This window comes from Perissodus microlepis, chromosome 2 (genome assembly GCF_051167445.1).
Source record: "Perissodus microlepis isolate ML-2025 ecotype Zambia chromosome 2, ASM5116744v1, whole genome shotgun sequence".
Taxonomy (NCBI): domain Eukaryota; kingdom Metazoa; phylum Chordata; class Actinopteri; order Cichliformes; family Cichlidae; genus Perissodus; species Perissodus microlepis.
The window spans coordinates 14,396,760-14,417,404 of record NC_140462.1 but is presented as its reverse complement, the minus strand read 5'-3'; the positions used below and the strand labels follow the sequence as shown (position 1 = coordinate 14,417,404).

The 20,645-nt window shown below is 38.8% G+C and overlaps 1 protein-coding gene across 3 annotated transcripts in view; it reads right to left on the bottom strand.

Moving 5' to 3' along the window:
• LOC146392494 (high-affinity choline transporter 1-like) overlaps positions 1 to 20,625 on the bottom strand; it is a 30,358-nt gene extending 9,733 nt beyond the window's left edge. Inside the window, exons 1-5 of one of the 3 annotated variants that reach the window (XM_084948569.1) lie at positions 20,587 to 20,625; positions 7,487 to 7,627; positions 1,501 to 1,721; positions 732 to 845; positions 6 to 161 (exon numbers count right to left, since the gene is read on the bottom strand). In XM_084948569.1, the coding sequence (XP_084804695.1) occupies positions 6 to 161; positions 732 to 845; positions 1,501 to 1,684 (454 nt within the window). In that variant the 5' untranslated portion in view covers positions 1,685 to 1,721; positions 7,487 to 7,627; positions 20,587 to 20,625. Of the gene's footprint in view, positions 1 to 5; positions 162 to 731; positions 846 to 1,500; positions 1,722 to 7,486; positions 7,939 to 20,586 lie in introns of those variants that run through there. The other 2 variants (XM_084948588.1, XM_084948578.1) reach the window with 2 other exon arrangements.
• Between the last annotated feature and the right edge of the window lie 20 nt (positions 20,626 to 20,645).

Below are 20,645 nucleotides of genomic sequence, written 5' to 3'. Positions count from 1 at the left end.
CTCACCTAAGCCGATGAGAGTTCCTGTCACCCAGATTAGATCAGAAATTAACAGAGCCACGGACAGAGCTCCACTTATTGACTTTCCATACTTGATCTGGAACGGGTCCATCATTGTCACATATTTTCTTTCTCTCATTGGTTTGGCAAAGAAAAGTCCACCTTAACGACAGGTAGAACACATTTCTTCACATCCACTACTGAAAATCAATGGACTTCCTCTTTAAGATTCATTCATAGTCTTATGCGAATCATATTTTACGCTAATTTGCACAGATGTGTCCCCACTTCCTTATAAGACATGCCTGACCTGTATTTTTCAAAGCCTAATTTAGAAAAGGTAGGTTTTTAGATTTTTCCTTATTAATCCTTATGATTTTGCACAGCTTCCTCTAGAGGCATAAAAAGTGTTTGTGAAAATTTGTGGCGTTCCTATGTAAAACACATTTAAAGTAATCATATAGAAATCATATTTTTCCACACAGATATACGCCTTTGTCTTATAAAACACATCATTCCTGATTTAGACATTAAAAATAATATCCAGAAATAAAAACCTTGCTTTGAAAAAGGTCGTTTTTGTAGATGTTACCTAATAGTTCAGATGAATATGATATTTGTAGGCGTAACCGAGTATGTGACAGGGAAATCATAATGATTAAATTCTGTAGTGTAGTACCATACACACACACATGATAATACAGGTAATGGTGTTATTATTAAAACTCTTACCAACAATAAAAGACAGGGCTGCTGTTAATGGCATGACTGCCCAGGCCAGCCCCATAGTTGGTGTGTACACTGCTTCTGAAAGACCAACGATAAAGCCCCCTCCAACAAAAGTAGCTGCAGAGAGCACAGCACAAGCACACATAGAGGAATTACACCGTGACCTTCAGGCTCAGGTAAAAAGGCTTCTAAATTAATATTGCCTACTGATAAGCAGTTAATTGATGGTGTGAACACTTTTGCACATGAGATGAAGTTTTAAAAACATCCATTTTCTCTTTTAACTGTGTCTTAGTGTAACTCAAAATGTAGGAATTAAATTGCACAAAAAAATGTTTTTTTAGACTTAAGCAAGAAATATTAATTAAAAAAAACAAAAACAACTTAAGCTTAATGGTTCCACTTCACTGTAATATGTAATAAATTAGGCACAACAATATATTTTTTAAAATAACCGTATTAAGAAAGGTTTGTTGTCTTTTACATACAAACAGGCTAGTCCCTTTATCTTAATAGCTGCACACGTTTTTGTTGAAAGAATGTCAAACGGGGGACTCCCTGTTAAAGAGAGACAGGTTGTTGTTCACCAGCTACTTTAATATTTACTTTGGTGGAGTTAGAAGAGAATATAACTTGTTCTATTACAAAAGCTGCACTGTGATGAGCTCATGCAGCAACATACTCATTTTGTGCTTCACTATGTTCTTACACAGTTTCACTCAATGAAAGTGGCTACAATAACAGCCAAATATCTACAAACATGCACTCTCACCGGTCATTGTGAAGACTCCTACTACCATACTGATCTCTCTGTTTCCCAGCAAAGTGACCTCTGTCTGGGCTGCTTGGCTGCTTTTCTGCACCCGTTTGGACTTTATCGAGGCCCACAGACCAGTGCCCAGCACCATCAGGTAGAAGACCACCATTACTACCAGCCCCGGGATGTTCAGAGCCATTGTGTGCTGCCTTGATGACTGGCAAAACGTGGTTCCACTGATGAAAAAAAAAAAAAAAAAAAAAGGAATAAGACTAATAAGTTGATTTTCAAATGCAAAATGTTTAGTTCAATCCTAACATTTCCTACAAACTATGAACTATCAGTTGTAATGTGATACAGGTGGGGCAGTCAAGGGCAGTCTGGGGTGCTACTGTTTGATTAGATTTTAGTAAATGTTTGACAGTTTCTACACACACAGTTTCTCACAACTCCCAGAATAGCTCTTGATTGGGGTTGGAATTTTCCTTCACAATGTAAGGTTTGTTTTTAAGACTTTTCTCTCTTGGTTGAATTACTCAGCTATAGTTTAGTTTTATATTGGCATGTCTCCAAAACTGTGTTCAGAAAACCAAGGCTGGAAATGGAAAAAAGAAACTGTAATTATACTTACAGCTCTATAAACTGATATCTGTAGATGAATAAGCTGTCAGAACAGTCACAACCAATGTAGCAGAATTCTAAATACTAGACCATATTTTTAGTTACATTTATTTTTACTGTTTCCATTAAATTTTCTTATATTTGTGTGGATGCTTTAAGGCATCCACACTATTGAGTTCCTGTTTCTCTTTATTCTTTATACTTTATTATTATTCTTCTAGTTGCTCCGTATTTCGCCGATTAACTACTTCCACAATTTTTGTGCTATTTTCACCGTTCAAATTTTAAACTATTCTGCTATTTCTGCTAATTTCTGCTATGATTTTTGCTATTTATTACTATTATACTTTTTAAAATAAAGCTTTTTTCCTTTAATTTGTCCCATTGAAATGAATGGGAAACTTCCGCAATTCTGCTAAAACTTGCTCGTTTTTGAAACTTAACCACTTCCTCATACTTTCGCCTAGAACAACCATTCAAATTTTAAAATGTTCACAAATTATTGGGCTATTCATGTATGATTCAGCTTTTTCATATCTGTTACCGTTTTCATCTTATCCCTCTTCAAGTTTTGAGTTTCATCTTTTTGATTTTTCACAAAATACATGCGTTGTTATGGTTGCTATGCTCTTGGCTTCCAGTGTGCCACTGAAGGTTTCGCAGTCTTCTCTTCATGTCCGAACAACTTCTTGCTACTTGCTCAATTTTCACTCAACTTCCACAAATTATACATCAAAACGTAGGTATTTTTGCTGGCTTTCAGAAAATGTCACTATCATTGTTGTGGGATTTATAAAATTTTGGCAAATCTCCTCAGACCAACACAAAGTCTCAAAACTCTCCATAGAAAGTCAATGGAGAGTTTGTTCAAAATCGCCGCTTGATTTCTGTAATGAGAGGCATATTCGAATCGTCATATCTCCTTAACGAATCGAAGTTCAAACATGAGGCTTGTCCCCGTATATCTTCAGACACTCCTGACGCTCACAATTCAAGAATTTTTTTCTCACCTATTACCGTTCTGAGATGAGTTGGACTTGTTTGAGGGTAGGAAATTCGTCCTTCACTCAGATTTCTTCAGATTTCAAACTCTGGAAATGAACCACTTTTTTCTCTCGTCATATCTTTTTTTTGGATTTCCACAGAGACCTGAAAATTTCCATGACTGTTCACCAAAGCCTGCTGTCTCTTACGGTGAAAGAATGATATCGATACTCCAAATAGATTTCGAGTTACAAAGCGTTGTTTGAGGGCAGGTCAAGGCAGTTTTTGCTTCGGCTCTACTCAGTTATGGTGCATTACAAGTCAAATATCTTTAATAATTCATATTTTAATGATAAATTGTCAACACTTGAAGATTCCCCCATCTCTTCTGAACAAAACGGTGTAAGAATGACCGTTCTAGCCCCTACGGTTAGGAAATTATGGTCATTTGTTTGAGGGGAGTCGTCATTATGAGAAATAGACTACAAAAATCCTGTGTCTCTCTGTGCTGCGTGCACCTGTTTTGGCGGGAAAAAGTGCACAGGCTCTCTGATTGGTGGATTCAAATTCAGCAGCTCCCAGGCTGCTTGACTGAAAACTTGCTTCTCTCTCCCTGTGTGTGTGTGTGTGTGTGTGTGTGTGTGTGTGTGTGTGTGTGTGTGTGTGTGTGTGTGTGTGTGCGCGCGCGCTACAGACAGACAGACAGACAGACAGAGAGAGAGAGAGAGAGCCTTTTTATGGGATGATCTCATTGTAAGATTCAAATTCAATATATTTAGACTGGTTGACTGAATTGGATCTTGTGTGTGTGTCTCTCTGTGCATGTGTGTTTCCTTATGTGACAATTTTTTGTGATTGTGTGGCTGTTATATATTTTTTTGCTGATTTTTTTCATTTAGCAAGTATATTTGAGGGACCCTCAGCATGTTCAGCATTTTTTCAGCTGTCCATTTTGCTTTTCCAATTTTTCTGTTTAAGTTATTACTATTGTGCTAAATCATACTATTTCTGCTATTTTATAAGATTTGTGCCAAATATAGTATTTCTGATTAATTATAATTTTTCTACCAAATCATAGTACAGTATTTTTGCTTTTTATAGGATTTTTATAGGATATTTATATTGCTTAATATAGTATTTCTGCTTTTTATAGGATTTGTGCTTAATATAGTATTTCTGCTGAATTATAGTATTTCTTCTTTTTATAGTATTTGTGCTAAAACATAGTATTTCTACTAAATGTAGTATTTATGCTTAATCATACTATTTCTAGATATTTCTGCCAGGTCCCCAGGCAGCCAATCCTCTGTGAGGACTGAGACATTCAAATTTTCAAATCAGGCTTCCCAGCCAATCATATATGTGGGCTGAGGCATTCAAATTTGCATATTGGGGCCTTCATGGCTTCTAAGCCAGCCAATCATATCTGAGGGCTGAGGAATTCAAATCCACAAATCAGGGCCTGCACGGCTTCCCAGCCAGCCAATCATATATGTGGGCTGAGGCATTCAAATTTGCATATTGGGGAATTCGTGGCTTCTAAGTCAAGAAGTCAACCATGTCATATATCTCTAAAAATTCATATTTTAATGATAAATTGTCAACACTTGAAGATTCTCCAATCTCTTCTGAACAAAACGGTGTAAGAATGACCGTTCTAGCCCCTACGGTTAGGAAATTATGGTCATTTGTTTGAGTGGAGTCTTCACTATGAGAAATGGACTGCAAAAATCCTGTGTCTCTCTGTGCTGCGTGCACCTGTTTTGGCGGGAAAAAGTGCACAGCCTCTCTGATTGGTGGATTCAAATTTAGCAGCTCCTAGGCTGCCTGACTGAGTTAGAAACTTGCTTCTCTCTCCCTCTGTGTGTGTGTGTGTGTGTGTGAGTGACAGAGAGAGAGAGAAAGAGAGAGAGAAAGCCTTTTTATGGGATTATCTCATTGTAAGATTTAAATTCAATATATTTAGACTGGTTGACTGAATTGGATCATGTGTGTGTGTGTGTGTGTGTGTGTGTGTGTGACAGAGAGAGAGAGAGAGAGACCCTCTCTAGGGCAGCATCTCATTGTTGGAAAAAAATATAATATATTCAGACTGGTTGACTGGCATAGACCCTCCGTGTGTCTCTCTCTCTGTGCATTTGTGTATACATATTTGATTTTGTGTGTATCTGTTGGCTGTTCCTTCTTGTTTTTTAAATTTATTTTTATTTCTTTATTTTTTTTTCACAGGTGAACAACAATTAGTTTTGAGGGAACTTAACCATGTTCCGTTTTTTTTTTCCAGCTTGTCATCTTACTTTTCCAGTATTTTCACTTAAGTTATTACTATTCTGCTCAATCATAGTATTTGTTCTAAATCATTGTTATTATGCTATATTGTAGTATTTCTGCTAAATCATAGTATTTCTACTATATTATATTTTTCTTTCTAAATAAAGCATTTCTGCTATATAATTGTATTTCTGCTATGTTATAATATTTGTGCTAAAACAGAGTATTTGTACTGAAACATAGTATTAATTTAAAATGACAATATTCATAGTTCATCACAGTGTCTCTGGTAAAACACAGTATTTCTGCTATGTTGTACTATTTTTCTAAATCATAGTGTTTCCGTAATGTTTAAGTATTTTTGGCTAAATATATTCTTTCTGTTATCTTATACTATTTCTCCTAAATTCTTGTATTTTTGAGAAGTTATCATGCTTCTGGTAAGTTACAATATTTCTGCAAAGTTCTGCTATGCTATTGTATTTCTGCCAAGTATTATATTTCCTCTAAGATATTGCAGTTCTGCTAAGTTATTCCATTTTAGCAAAGTTCCTTTGCTTCTGCAAAGTTTTTACAATTTCTGCAACTTTTCAGCTTTTTCAGCTAGTTTTTGCAGACAGCTTCAGCTTTAAAGCATCCACACTGCATTTTCGCAGGAAATGCAAATTTTTCTAGTTTTACTAGTTTTTCAATGATTGATACTCGAAACAATTGAAAAGTTAAGGATATTTATTCGTTTATTTGTGATTTTGGGAGTGCTGTTTAGGTGACAGTTTATGGCAGGTAAGCCTGCCTGTGTCTAAAAGAAAACCTTCATCAGAACTGTTCACATCTTCTAATTATTTGTCTTGTGAACTTGAAAACGGTGTCGCGTAGTTTATTATTCAGATTCAATCCAACTTTATCAATCCCAAAAAAGGGAAATTTGTTTGCAGCTTACCCACACAACATACTCCCACAGTCAAACTCACACAACCACCACAAACACTGTTGCATGTCAAGGCCACCTTACAGCCCTTAGCTCTCTTACTGAGAGCTAAGGGCTGTAAGGTGGACAAGAGGACTGTAGGGTGAGCCAGCAGCTTTAGACGGTTGTTAAGGCTCATGTTTCTGAGTCGCACCTGAATTCCGCCTCTTCACACCAGTTTCCTATGTGAGGATTTTTCTATACGTTCTAGAAAGCTCTGGAGAAATATCCACTGGCTTGGCTCTGCTGCTAGACCTTACTGATAGGAGGAGCTCACAGCTAAGAATGATTTTGACGGTTGTTGCTACATGTTAGACACTTTGACACACGAGCCTTAGCCTGCCTGTAGCAATTTGGGTGTTTTTTTTTTTTTCTTTCAACTCAGTTAACCTTAAAAGATTCACTCACCTATCACATTAGAGCCTACTCACAGTAACAGCTAGAACAAAAATAACACAATTTGCAGTTATTAATAAAAGGAGTCATTGAGAGGTACATCTTTGAACAAAGTTCACAGCTCAAAGCTTGTTTTATTTCAGGGAAAGTTTTAACAGCGTAAAGTCTGCCTGTTTGATTTCCCTCTCTTTATCACACATCATAGAGGCAACAAAAAAAGAAAACAGAGTGCACACCACATAATTTACATAAAGCCTTGGCAACTGAAAAACACCTAACTGATCTAGAGTACTGGTTAGGTGGGAAGTAGTTATTTCATAAGGATATATCTAACTATTCTCCAACATTGCGTTCACGGAAAAGCATTGGGAATAGTAAACATGTAAAGCATTACCTTCACCTTGTTACAAAAACTTGTTACAGACTGTCATGAAAGCTATTAAAAATAATTATATAAATCCATATAAAGGCATTTTGGCATAATATAAATGTGATAATGCAGCAGTAAAACCTGATCTGAGTGATCTTTCTGTGTAGATTAAAAAGTGATGCAGTCATAATTATTTGTAAACTTTTATACTTTTACTGTGTTTTAAATCTTAGTCACCAGTAAGTGCCAAACTAAAACACACGCTTGCTTTATCAGAGACCAGCTCAGTTTAATTTACAGTCAACAGCTGCAGTAAATAGAGAGAGAAGCTATTGCTAACTGTTAACTGTGATAGGTTTAAGCAATGAAAATCAAAGTCAAACACTAATTACCTGCTTAGCTGGTGGCAGTGCGGGTATTCTGGTACCTTTGGGAATCCTTTGCACTGCGTTCCTATCGTCTCTGCCTGACTGTTTTGTTTTCTGTTTGTCTCATAGCCAGTCTAAGCCTCCTTGTGGCACAGAGGGCTGAGCCTATTGTAGATAAGACACAAAAATCTGCGGCTGGACAGGTTTTCTCATTCCTCACAGACTTCAAAGGAACCAGCAATTTACGATCATTTCCAGGCAGAAAAAAGTGCCTGTTTAGGAATAGCGATACCAGAGGAAATACTTAGATTTAATAAATGAGACAGATAAAAGTTTTAAATCTAAAGAATTACTGAATTTCAACTTTTAGCTAATGGATTTGTGGCTGAAGGAGTATTTAGAGTCTTGACTTCTGCAAAAGTTGCGATGCAATCTAAAATATAGTGTAGACATTGTTACAGTGCAATCGAAATCCTGTGCTTTAGCAAAAAACATAAAAGAGCAGCACTCATTCTTCAGAATGTCACGTGATTTCAAAATCATGTTATTCGCTCAGAATTTTTAATTCATCAGTGAAGAAGTCTATTTAATAAGAGTATAAATATGATTACTTTACATACTGTATCTATGATAACTCGTTTGTGGACAGGGTAACCCTTGTTATATCTACAGATTACAGACTCCCTATTCACTTCATGTTCATGTATAAATATTATAAATATGTAAAAATATTATTGTTTTGAAATAAGAACAGTTATGACCTTGTTCCTGCTTTTTCACGAACTGCTCGTCTAGGCTACATGTGTGACTGACGTCAACTGGCACTGTAAACTAAAGATAAAATACACATAAACAAAAAGTTCTCTTGTCAGCATATTTGGTGTCAGAATTTATTTAGACCCATGATGTACAAAAATCTTCCAAACTTACAACTTTTTAGCTGACCCTAATATTTTATACTCTTTCAAAAGCCAGTTTGAGGGTCAGAGTTGGAGTTAAGTCTATGTCAGGGGCATTTATTGGGCAGGGTTCAACATAAACACTTGCCTGATGGCTCAAAGCCTGAGTGGTAAAGTACACTGGGTATGTTGATTTGGCAGTGATGATATTTTTGTTATCAGATTATTCACTTGTGATGCCAACATGCTGAAATAAACCGTCACTATTTTTTTTTTTTTAAAGTCAGCATTACTGTGATAAAATATTTTAATTTCACATACTAATGAATTACAGTAGTCCAGCCTAGAAGTAATAAATTCATTAACTAGTTTTTTTTAGCATCACTCTGAGACAGGATGTTTCTAATTTTAGAAATAATTGAACTGACTTTTAATTAAAAATGACTCCAAGATTCCACTCTCCATTTACATGAACAAATTAGAGTCTAATGGATAAATATGATTCAACCCACTGCAGCACAGTACATTTATTTTACAATTCTTACAGCATGCTATAATCTAAAAATGTTGTGATGAACAGTATTGAACATTGCAGCTAACGTTTAATAAATTTTTGGCCCAACAGAGCTCTGACTCTTTGTCAGCCTGGATAAAGTACTGAAAAGAAACCCGGGGTTGTTCTTGTTTTCTTCAACCAGGACTTTTTGCAAGGGTAGCAAACTCTTTTTCCAGGCTAAATGAAGCTCTAACTTAATGAGATGCCATTTCCTCTCAAGCTTACGTTTTATCTGCTTTAAGGCGCAGGTTTGCCAGGCACAGGGAGTCAAGCAATGATTTCAGGCTTTTTTTCCAGGGGTGCCACTGTATCCAGGTTCGTAAACAGTGCTCTGCATTGTGCTGGCACATGACATCGAAGGAGATAACTGTGGAATTGCATCCTTGAACTCAGTTACAGCGCTTTCAGGAAGACAACTTGAGCCTTACTCAGGGTGTAAACAGACCTCAGACCAAATAAACAAACTGCCACTGGCACATTTGAAAAAACTTGGCTTCTTTCATTGAGAAAGCGCTATATCTGAACCAGATGCACCTAGACCGTGTGGTGGCAGATTTCTTTTCTCATCTATTAATCACATATTTAATCATATCACATTAGTTATAGTAATGTCACTTTCTCACTTTACTATAGTAAGAGCACTCCTGTCACTAGTTTACATGCATGTGGAACGTTAACACAGTGAGGCCATTGTAATGGGAGACGTTAAACAGATAGTGGGACTCCTGCTTATCAGGGATGTAAATCCTTAGGTGACGGCCAAACAGAAAACAAGGTCATAATTCTCTCTGTGAGGGAGAAGGTATAGCCCCCCATGAGAGGGGCCAACATGTAAGAGTTTGTGGAATGTTCTTTGTCTGTGTCTCTGTATATAAGATGTAAGGGCGGTGGCCACAATTCAGAGATGGTCCTAGTGTTTCACTGGGATGCTCTCTCCACATTGCGATGTGTTTATCAAACCCACTTCAAATCAAGCTCGCTGGGTGTGTTGCAGGTTATTGTTAAATTTTCCACAACAATTTGGCGTTGTTGGGCAGGATTCCTCCGGTGAGTTTCGCTGAATCACGGGCACGCGGTGACGGGCCATCCGGAGGTAAAATTGCCTCAGTCCCACCGTTGTTTTCAAAAAGGAGGAACCGCGGGGTATGCTTCAGCGACTCACACATGCAGGAATTTTTAAAAGAACCAAGAGAGGCACTGCAACGGTGAGCTGTTTTGATTTGGGAGGATTTTTCAATCGGACCGACGGGGAAAGCCTCGCTTCCTTACAGCTGCAATTATTGGGTGCAGGTTCCTAGAAACTCAGATTGGGTATTCTAGTGGGTATTCTTGTTGCAGTGGTAAGTGCAGGATCTTAGAAGCTCAACAAGTTGAGCCTTCTAATGTATGGTTTTTTTAGCAATTTTGCACCAGTGAAAAAAGGCAGAAAGGCCGGACAGCGGACACGCTTGTTCGTACAATGGAAGCTGGGCCCAGCAAATGGGGGCGTCCCTACAAGGTGGTCCAGGTGAAAACCCGATTTTTATTTATTTATTTATTTTATCTTGTTTTATTTTAATTCTTTGGCCATAGAGTTTGGTCTGGTTAAAAAAAAAAAAAAAAAATCCAAGTGTGTGAAAGAAAGAGCTGTTGACAGAGAAAAGAGTTGGGTTTTTTGTTGTTGTTTTATTTTTTTGGACGAACCACTGGGAGGGAAACCTCAGGAATACGACGCCTGATTTCAGGGAAGGACTCTGTCCTTAGTTTATGGTGTTTAGCACTTTTGCACCACAAGGAAAAGGCCGGACGGTGAACGCGCTTGTCCGCAAAGCTGAGCTCAGCAGTACGGCCAGTGAGGCTGTAAGGGACATCCCTCTGGGTGGTCCGGGCAAATCCAGGTTTTGGTTGCATTTTTTTTTTTTCTTCCTCTTTCAGAAATATGGGAAAGAACACATGCACTATGAAGTGTGTAGAAACTGAGGAATGCAGTAAAGAGAAATGTGTGTGTGTGTGTGTGTGTGTGTGTGTATATAACCAAGAGTGATGAAAGAGATGTGTTAAAATGTGGATAGAAGAATAAGAGAGGGAAAGTGTTAATAAGTAGTGATGAAAATGATATTAAATATGTCTTAGTGTGTTAGTACAGGTGGCTACGGAGTTGGATCAACATCCTCCACAAGCACAGCAGCCGGAGCAAAATGATAGCTTAACATAATTGGAACCACACCCAGCCAGTGTTTTGGTTTAATATTACACAGACTCCATGTACATCTTAACCTGAAGAACAAGCTTCGAGGACAATCAATCTCTCCCTGAAGACAAAATGCAGTTCAAGAGCAACAGCGTCTACTTCAAGAGTCAACAAGGTGAACAGACAGCAACACTGCCCTAAACCCTTACAAGGTTCAGCAGCATGTATAAATACCATGGAAGCATGCACTCCTGATCACAAGCTGGGAGGTTCACCTGCGACATCATTGTGTGTGAATGGACTTAAGACTGTGAGTTTCACATTTGCCATACTAGTAGTTGAAATGGCAAAGGAAGAGACTGAAAAGAGTGAAAGACAAAAGGCAAAGCTGAAGAAGAACGTCCCACTGGATCCTGGCACGCCACAACTGTGAAATGCTGCAGATGCAGGAGAGAGACAGAAGCTGTGAGAAGTGGGGAGAAGAGAGCATGGAGGAAAAATGGAGGCTGTTGTTGTTAATGTGAGAACACATGAAAATTGGGTTGGAAAACTGTGGCCAGCTGTCTTGTGGAGGTTGAGAAAAGTCCGTAGGATCGCAACAAAGGTAAAAATAAAACGCACACAAACACACATAAACAGAGAAATGTGAAGGAAAGGCAGGTTTAAGGACATGCCCTGCTGAATCTGCAGCTCCACTGCACACACAGCCATTAAACCTGCCTACTAGCACACACACACACACACACACACACGCAATGAAGATCAGCTTGTTATCTCTCATCAGTGTTAAAATAGTGTAAATTTAACAGACATCAAATTATCAAATGTTGAGTGTATCCATTGCTGACAATTAATTCTCCAGGTTGCAAGACAACAGTTTAACTTTTGTGAAAGGGAAAAAAGATTCTGGTTTGACCAACCAGTGATCAGACAATAAATTTGGTTGTTAATATAGTAAATTGTGAGATGCTTTCTGCTTTATTGGTGCAGCACAAGTAATTTACTGTATGAAGGAAATTCTCTTTTGTGATAATATTTTGAACATGAATTTCTGTTGTCCTGTCAACTTAGTGGGTTAATAGCTGATATGCAAATTAGTTGATTGTTATTAGATCAGGGAAAGATGACTGGATTATAAAACAAGTAAATAAGATGTAGCAGAGGGTTGAAATGAGTTTCCTGTTTCTGATGTATGGGTGAAGCTTGCACCCAGATACACACCTCTGAATACATAAAAACAAACTTGTTTTGTGAAATACATGATGACATGTTACACGTTTACTTTTGGAGAAAAAGAAAAAAAAAAAAAAAAAAAAAAAAGGAGAAAAGCTAAATGAAATGATTGGTTCTGTGAAAATGAAAAATAAGTGAAAAAGCACAGACCTGGTGAAGAAATTCACATTCCAGTGATAAAACATTGATATGAAGTGTTTAGGAAGCTTTAAATGGTGAACATTTGTGTTGTGTGAACTGTGCAGCTGCTAATAAAACGGGGGGAAATTTCTCTGCGTATTTAGCAGGTGGTTGGCCCCAGACTTTCCAGAATTGTGTGATATTCTGGTGCACTTGTGGGCAACCAGTAAATATGATGGCAGGTTCTAATCCCTACAGCATGCGCACACACACACACACACACACACGTACATACATATATATATACACACACACATATACACACACACACACACATATATGTACACATATACACACACACACACGTACATACATATATATATACACACACACATATATGTACACATATACACACACACACACACACATATATACACACACACACACATATATACACACACACACACATATATACACACACACACACATATATACACACACACACACATATACACACACACACACACACATATACATACACACACACACACACACACACACACACACACACATATACACACACACACACATACACACACACACACACACACACACACACACACACACATATACACACACACACACACACACACATATATGTACATATATACACACACACACACTTACTTTGGTGTCACGGTTCGATATTTTTTCGATACAAAAAAAAATATTCATACCTTTTTAATTTGTCATTCCGCACCACATCTCTGTGCGTTCATCATTTGTTTGAAGCCAGCTCACCTCCTGCAACTACTTTTCCGAGAATACGCGCTTCTTTTGTGGTTCGGAGTCCTTCTGACATTTCTTTGGAGGTGGAGGAACACCAAAGTAATTGCTTAAAGGAGCTTGCTTCTTCGACATCTTTAAGAGTTCTAAACAAATGTCTGTCCTCCTCCTGAAAATCTTATGTACGCAAACACGCGTTGCAACTTCTTATCTTGTGCGCATTTTTTTATTTTGACAGCGAATGCGCACCTGCGGACCACTTATGTGCAGCCCTGGTTATTTAGCTTGTCATATTGCAGCCACAGAAATTCTTTTGTCCATGAAACCATAAAGCTGCACTTTCTTTTTGCCTTATAGTCTGATTTGTCATAACTTTTCCGTTTTGTGGTAAGCTTTTCTTTGGCTGTCACTTCTTCACCCTGACCTGTCTTATTTGGCTCAGCAGAACTAAAATATATATCCTGCTGCTTTTACACACGCACTCACATAACGCTCAGCGATTCTCTGCGCGATCAACCTCTCACATGTTTAAGCTTGCTGCGGGAGATTTCACTTGTCATGTTTGCATAGTAAGCTAACGATTGATAAGACGATGTCAGAGGAATTGGTGCGCAAATTATCGTCACTCACCAATCAGTACTGTCGCTCTCTATACACAGTTCGCGCGATTGCAAAGTGAAAGCAAAAAACAAGCGCAAATTCAAACGCGATTTCAATTAGTGATGGTAAATTTGATTCTTTTTACTGAATCGAGTTTTAATGAGTCACTCACCAAAGTGAATCGGATTTTTTGAGTCATTTGATTCACTGAGTCAGTTGACCAGAGAGTGCAAAAAATTTACATTTTCACTCAATCTTAATTTGTTTCTCTTTTCATGTAAATCCCACTGCTAGGATGAATGATTCTAAAAAAAAAAAAACCCAACTATTTTATAGAGCAAAAAAGAGCAAAAACATTTCTAAAATTAAGCAATTTCCTATCAAATGTTTTGATTCCTAAACAAATTTCCCACGTGTGGGACTAATAAAGGTTATCTTATCAAAATTGCTTAATAAACATTTATTTTGTTTATTTTTATTTTATTAGTATTTTCCTTAAATGTGTTAAATATATATTTTCTCATCTAAATGTCCATTGAGCTGTGAGCCAGGGGGCGGTAATGCGCCTTAACATTGGTTGCCAACCAAGAAGAAGAAGCTGTGAGCCAGGAGGGAGGGTGTGAGCGAGTGAGTGATTCGTTCGTCCGCTCTATGATTCAGCACAGGAGGGAGGGGGTGAGCGAGTCCTGAGTGATTCGCTTACGTTTACGATTCAGCACAGGAGGGAGGGGGTTAGCGAGTGAGTGATTCGTTCGCTCTATGATTCAGCACAGGAGGGAGGGGGCTGAGCGAGTCCTGAGTGATTTGCTTACGCTTACGATTCAACACAGGAAGGGAGGGGGTGAGTAGCTCAAATGTGCTGTTAGCATGTTAGCAGAGCGATGCTACTGTGAACCGAGGAGCTATTTTCTTGATGTGAGCTTCTACTCAGGGTTTTTTCTTCCAGTTCAGAGCAGAAATGCTTTTGTTAAGAAACTGGCTGTTCAGTAAAGTGATTCTCGAGTATTGAACGATTCGTTCATGAATCGAACATCACTAATTTCAATATGTCACATATTGACAGTGGCTCACCGATGCCAATGACATAATTACCCAGCTACATTTCCGAAAGAATGCAAAAGCATTGACATATATTTTTCCTTCCTACGATAGCCCGACGGGCAGGGCAGAGATAGATTTTGGTAGCCCGACTGGAAAAATCGCTAGCCCCGGGACGTCGGGCTAGCGATTTTGCGAGCCCTGTATCTGATTGAGGAATCACTCATCTTTGGAAAAGAGAGTTTATTACAGAGAAATGGCTCTTTCCAAAATAAAAGCTATACTATAAGCTTCTTCTGGGCTATATTCTCAGCAGCATATTAAACATCAGGTCCCCATAAGGAGAATCATGTGCTAACGGCTGTCTAAATGACTCCGGTAAAGTTTGTAGCATGCGTGCTTGTTGTTTTTGTCTGCTTCCACTTGTCTTTGCACTAGGATGATGTCAGCATAAATGTGCAGTCATATTCGTTGTGTTCCCACTAGTGCTGTCAGCGTAAATCTCGTTGAAATGACGTTAACGCCACAACACGGCAAATCTCCGTTAACGAGCTACCGCAGATCTCCCCGTGTGTGGGGCTGGACGGCCAACACGTTAACGAGCTAACTGCGCTAACACACTAGCTCCCACCCATGTAATTGCGCATTGCGTGGCACATCCGACATACTGTTTTACTTTAGTCCATGACGCGCTTACCTTCAGGGTCATACGTCACATGAAAACCAAAATAGTTCCAAACGCCAGATCTGAATGAGGGTGGGGGAGGTTCAATTTGCCATGTTGCAAGGAGAGCTTAACTTCTGTCTCGCTAGCTTGCCCTGCGCTCAGCATTCGACTACTCCGCCTAGGCTGCACTGTCAGCGCAGATCCACTGAGCGCTCAACACAGACAGCATCGTCAGAAGGAAAGTTGATAAAATAAATTAAAATTTTTGTATTGTTCGATACATATGCGTACCGAACCGAAAGCACCGTATCGAACGGTTCAATATCGATACGAGTATCGTTGCACCCCTAATATAAATAAATATATATATATATATATATATATATATATACACACACATACACACACATACATACACACACACATACATACACACACACACACATGTCCTGAACAAGGCCTAACGGTGCACTTAGGAAAAAAACCTGCCAGGTATCACCCCTCTGGGGGTGAGATTTTGTGTGCTGATGATTTAAAAGCAGGCCTGCAAGATTGGAAGTAAAAGCGCTATAAAATACTTTAATTGAGAGCAAAGGTGAGCTTCTCTAGATCACAATGGGCTTCTGAAGAAATTCACCTACCTAGGACGCTGACCATATCAGAAGGTAAGTCCTCTGTTTAAAAGAATTGTAGCGATTCAATCCATTTCAAAAGCAATAAGAATTGTTTTTATTTTTGGAATGATGTAATATTGCTGTCAGTGGATATTTAAATCCATGTGCGGTTTTCCACTATCAGCAATGATTGGTACAATTGCATGTGACTGGATGAATGCATGTGGTTGGACTGTGGCTGGACTGATGATGTGGACTAAGTGTGACTGACTTGAAATTGAGAAGACGGTAACTATTTTAGGGTTAGTCACTGCTAATGCCTAATCGACCCCAAACAGTGAAAAAAGGGTGGATGCATGTGTTTTGTTTTTTTTTTGCAGGAGCAGGAGGATGACAGAGACCAGAGGAGGGGAGACTGTAGGTTCACATGAGTGTGGGCGGGCCTTGCAGACCTAACCCTTTAGATCAGCGGTCTCCAACCTTTTTTGCGCCACGGACCGGTTTATGCCCGACAATATTTTCACGGACCGGCCTTTAAGGTGTCGCGGATAAATACAACAAAATAAAACTAGTACCGGTACCGAAAAAAATAAGATTTATTCATAACACACGTGAAAAGACCAAGGAAAACAGAGTTAACGATAAAAACAATAACAAAATAACACTGAAAACCGATAAAAACCCTGAAAACCATACATTTTAGACCTGAGCCTCAACTCTCGCGGCCCGGTGCCAAACGACTCACGGACCGGTACCGGTCCGAGGCCCGGGGATTGGGGACCGCTGCTTTAGATAGCACTTTTCTGTGTTACTGATTTTGTGTGGAGGAAACTGTGTTTTCCTGGCTGCTTGTTGATTACAGTAACACACTGTATTGTTGGAAAATGTTAAATGTTACAGGGGGGAAATGTGTATTCAATGTGAAACACATACTGTGTTAAAATCAGTATCACTCCTTTCACAGACAAGGAGGGTTGGCCACATGATTTACAGCAACACCTCTGGAATCTGTTGATCCAGGCCCAACCACACACCACTGGCTAATGTTTTTTGTTTTCCTCTCTAAGGGTTCTGGCATCACACAGGCAGACATGAGTGAAATGAAGCAGGTTGTGCAGTGATTACAGAACATCTTAGTGTGGGGCTCATTATCATATCTTTATTCATTTTAAGGTGTTGAGCTCAAAGTGTGAAAACGAGTGACATTACTTAAGAAAAGTTACTGGTTACAGTAGTTTTAATTAAACACATGGGATGATCCATGATTTGGGCAAATTATGGTAACAGTAGTGTTTTAATGAGTTGGGGAAATAAACTGCATATGGCACACTTTTGTCTGTGGTGTTGGATGCCTTATTACTCTTATGACCCTACAGTTGTTTGTAAGTGTGAAGTTTGTATTTACTCACCAATTTTGGTTTCTAGGTAATTGTGGTGTGGATGCAGGCTCCAGGCAGAGCCAAGAGTTAGACCCACTTAACATGACATTAATGCTGATTTTATTCTTTAACACAGGGTTACAGGGCTGAAGCGAAATTACTCTGGAGGAGAAGCCCTGATGTTGTCTGAGAATTTGTGTAACTAACCTTTTCCTTTTTGTTATTCTCCTAGTTCCGATGAGTTGACTCATGGGAGAGACCATTTGTCAAAAGGAGGGATTCCAGGTTTAACATGAAACAATGCTTTCTATGTTTTCCATGATATTTTCCATGATGATTTGTCCATGGCTTTTTACTGTGATTTGTGGGATTAACAGTTCATGTACAGGTATTAAACCTCTACAGGGGGGTTAAGTCCATGTTCAGATAAGGTTTTGATGATCTATAAGTAAACTTCACTGAACTGAAAGGAAAATGTGGTTTGATGATGGTTGACATGTTTTCCAAATGGTTAGAGATACAGGTGCAGCAGCCAGAGTACTGCTGGAAGAAATCATCCCAAGGGTGGAATCTCCCGACTGAGACTGGGTGCTGATCAGAAGTCTTCAGAGACCCAGCAAGAAGCAGGGACCATTCATAGCAGAGCTGACAGCCCAGGCAGTGGTTGAGGTCAAAGGTCGTGCGGTTTGGGGCCCTACTAGTCATCATTAGAAGATTCCAGAACCACAGCAATAACCATAAAGCTGTGTTGGAACGAGAGGGTGAGGGGTGAAAAGAGCGCCCTCCTCCAACAAGGGCGTGCCAAGCTCCAACTCAGCGACTGAAGAGTGAGACTCTGTGGCACCTAAGAGGGATCAGCGAATGAATGCAGATAACACCTGCTTAAACAGCCAATCAGTTTCCCTGGAAAGCTTAGTGTGTTTTTAAGTTAAGGAGGTCGTTGGTGTGACTTTAATAATCATTTTATAAATGATATGCATTTACATGACTCTCCGAACATCACAAACTCTGTTAGAGTTCTGAGCATGAGTAAAAGTGATTGGAGTAATTATAGCATGCAAGTTTTACATCAACTTGTGCGCATTTTGTAGGGTAGGTAGATTGATTATCTAGCATGTCAGTTCCTGATGCGTAAGTGCATTAGGCCCTCATTGTCTGAGTAAACATAGTAACAACAGTTGTGAGTTCTTTTGACATGTGTACTCAATTTTGACACATTTGACACCGTAAAGATAGGATTTTGGGTTCATCACATTTCATTGAGGGATTTTGATAGACCTCAAACATGCTGGAAGCACCTAAACAAGGAGGTTGTTCTTCCAGAGTTAAATGTGGTTGTTTTGGTTTCCCCAATCACTGATGTGGGCACAGTAAAGATAATTGTAAATGCCCTTGAGAGGGTTTACACCTTTTAAACGGGCTGATGGCCCTACAATAGTAAAGAGTACAGTACACTGCATAGACAGAGAGGAAAGATCTATAATTCTGTTGTAAAAAGTAGGTCAGAAGTGTTTGATATATGTTAGCTGTGTGGAAATTCATGGCTACTTTTGGGTTTTACTTTAAAACTCGAGAAGCACTAACATCAGTGTTAGTATGTGTTTGTGGTACCTACAGGTTCAGACATATTCACTGTCCTTGATGGCAAACATCTGGACAGGGAAAAGCAAATGGCACAAAGGAGTGTGTGTGATGTTTGGTGAGGCATGTGTGCCTCAATCCCTAATAACACGGGGGATGAGGGTCTTTTACAGAAACAGTTAATAAATTGGGAGATTTAATGATAAAGTGGGAAAATATATCACACACTGAAAAACTTCCTTATCTTAACGGGTTCTTATGAGAGAGCAGCTTGATGTAACTAAGGTTGAAGTTTTCTTTGCAGATAAAAAACGAACGCCGTTTCATTTCTGTACATGTTCTGATATTGTGTTTTCTTTTATGATATAACTGCCATCCTTCGAACAAAGGGTGGAGACTCAGATGGAGAGAAGATGACCATAAAATGTGAATTTGTTGTTTCCTTCTGACTATAGGGAAGATGCACATTGTGAATTCTTTGAGTACACAATGGTGCTGATATACAGTAGTTAGAAAAGAAATCTCTATGTGTTTTTATGTGATTCTTAATTAATTAATTTTAATTCTTAATTGTGGTATCACAAAGGGTGGAATGTGGTGGCAGATTTCTTTTCTCATCTATTAATCACATATTTAATCATATCACATTAGTTATAGTAATATCACTTTCTCACTTTACTATAGTAAGAGCACTCCTGTCACTAGTTTACATGCATGTGGAACGTTAACACAGTGAGGCCATTGTAATGGGAGACGTTAAACAGATAGTGGGACTCCTGCTTATCAACGTGTAAGAGTTTGTGGAATGTTCTTTGTCTGTGTCTCTGTATATAAAATGAAAGGGCGGTGGCCACAATTCAGAGATGGTCCTAGTGTTTCACTGGGATGCTCTCTCCACATTGCGATGTGTTTATTAAACCCACTTCAAATCAAGCTCGCTGGGTGTGTTGCAGGTTATTGTTAAATTTTCCACAACAACCGTTTGTTGCAACAAATGATCTAGGGCCTTATCAAACAGGCCCTAGACCGTGATAAGGCCACTGAGGCAAAGCATATGATAGTAGGTTGGCAGCTCTCTTAGAAAAAGAAAAAATATAAGGGGGGGGCTATAATCAGATGCTACAAATGTCGAAAAATACAATTAAAATGAGCAGTGATTGTATGATGCAAGAGTTATTTTGAGCACACATTAACTCAGATGTGCATTGTTATGTTGGCTTGCCCTTTGGCAAAGAAGCTTTTGAAAATAAATGATGTAGACAACCCTGTCTCACAGTAAACATAAATGCTTGTTCTGTTGACAAATTTGAACTTTGGTTGTAGTAAAAAACAAACCCCAAACCAAACAAACGTCGAGAGACACACAATTTCAACACGTGGCACATTTTCTAAACTTATTAGTATTTTATGCCTCAGAATTTTGCTCATGTTTCATATTCCTTCGTCTATAAGTCACCTTAAGTAAAAATGACTCATCTTACCCGAATGTGGTTGTGTAGCGGAACCGAAGTGCGGAGAAGTTTGCTGTAAAATGCGCATT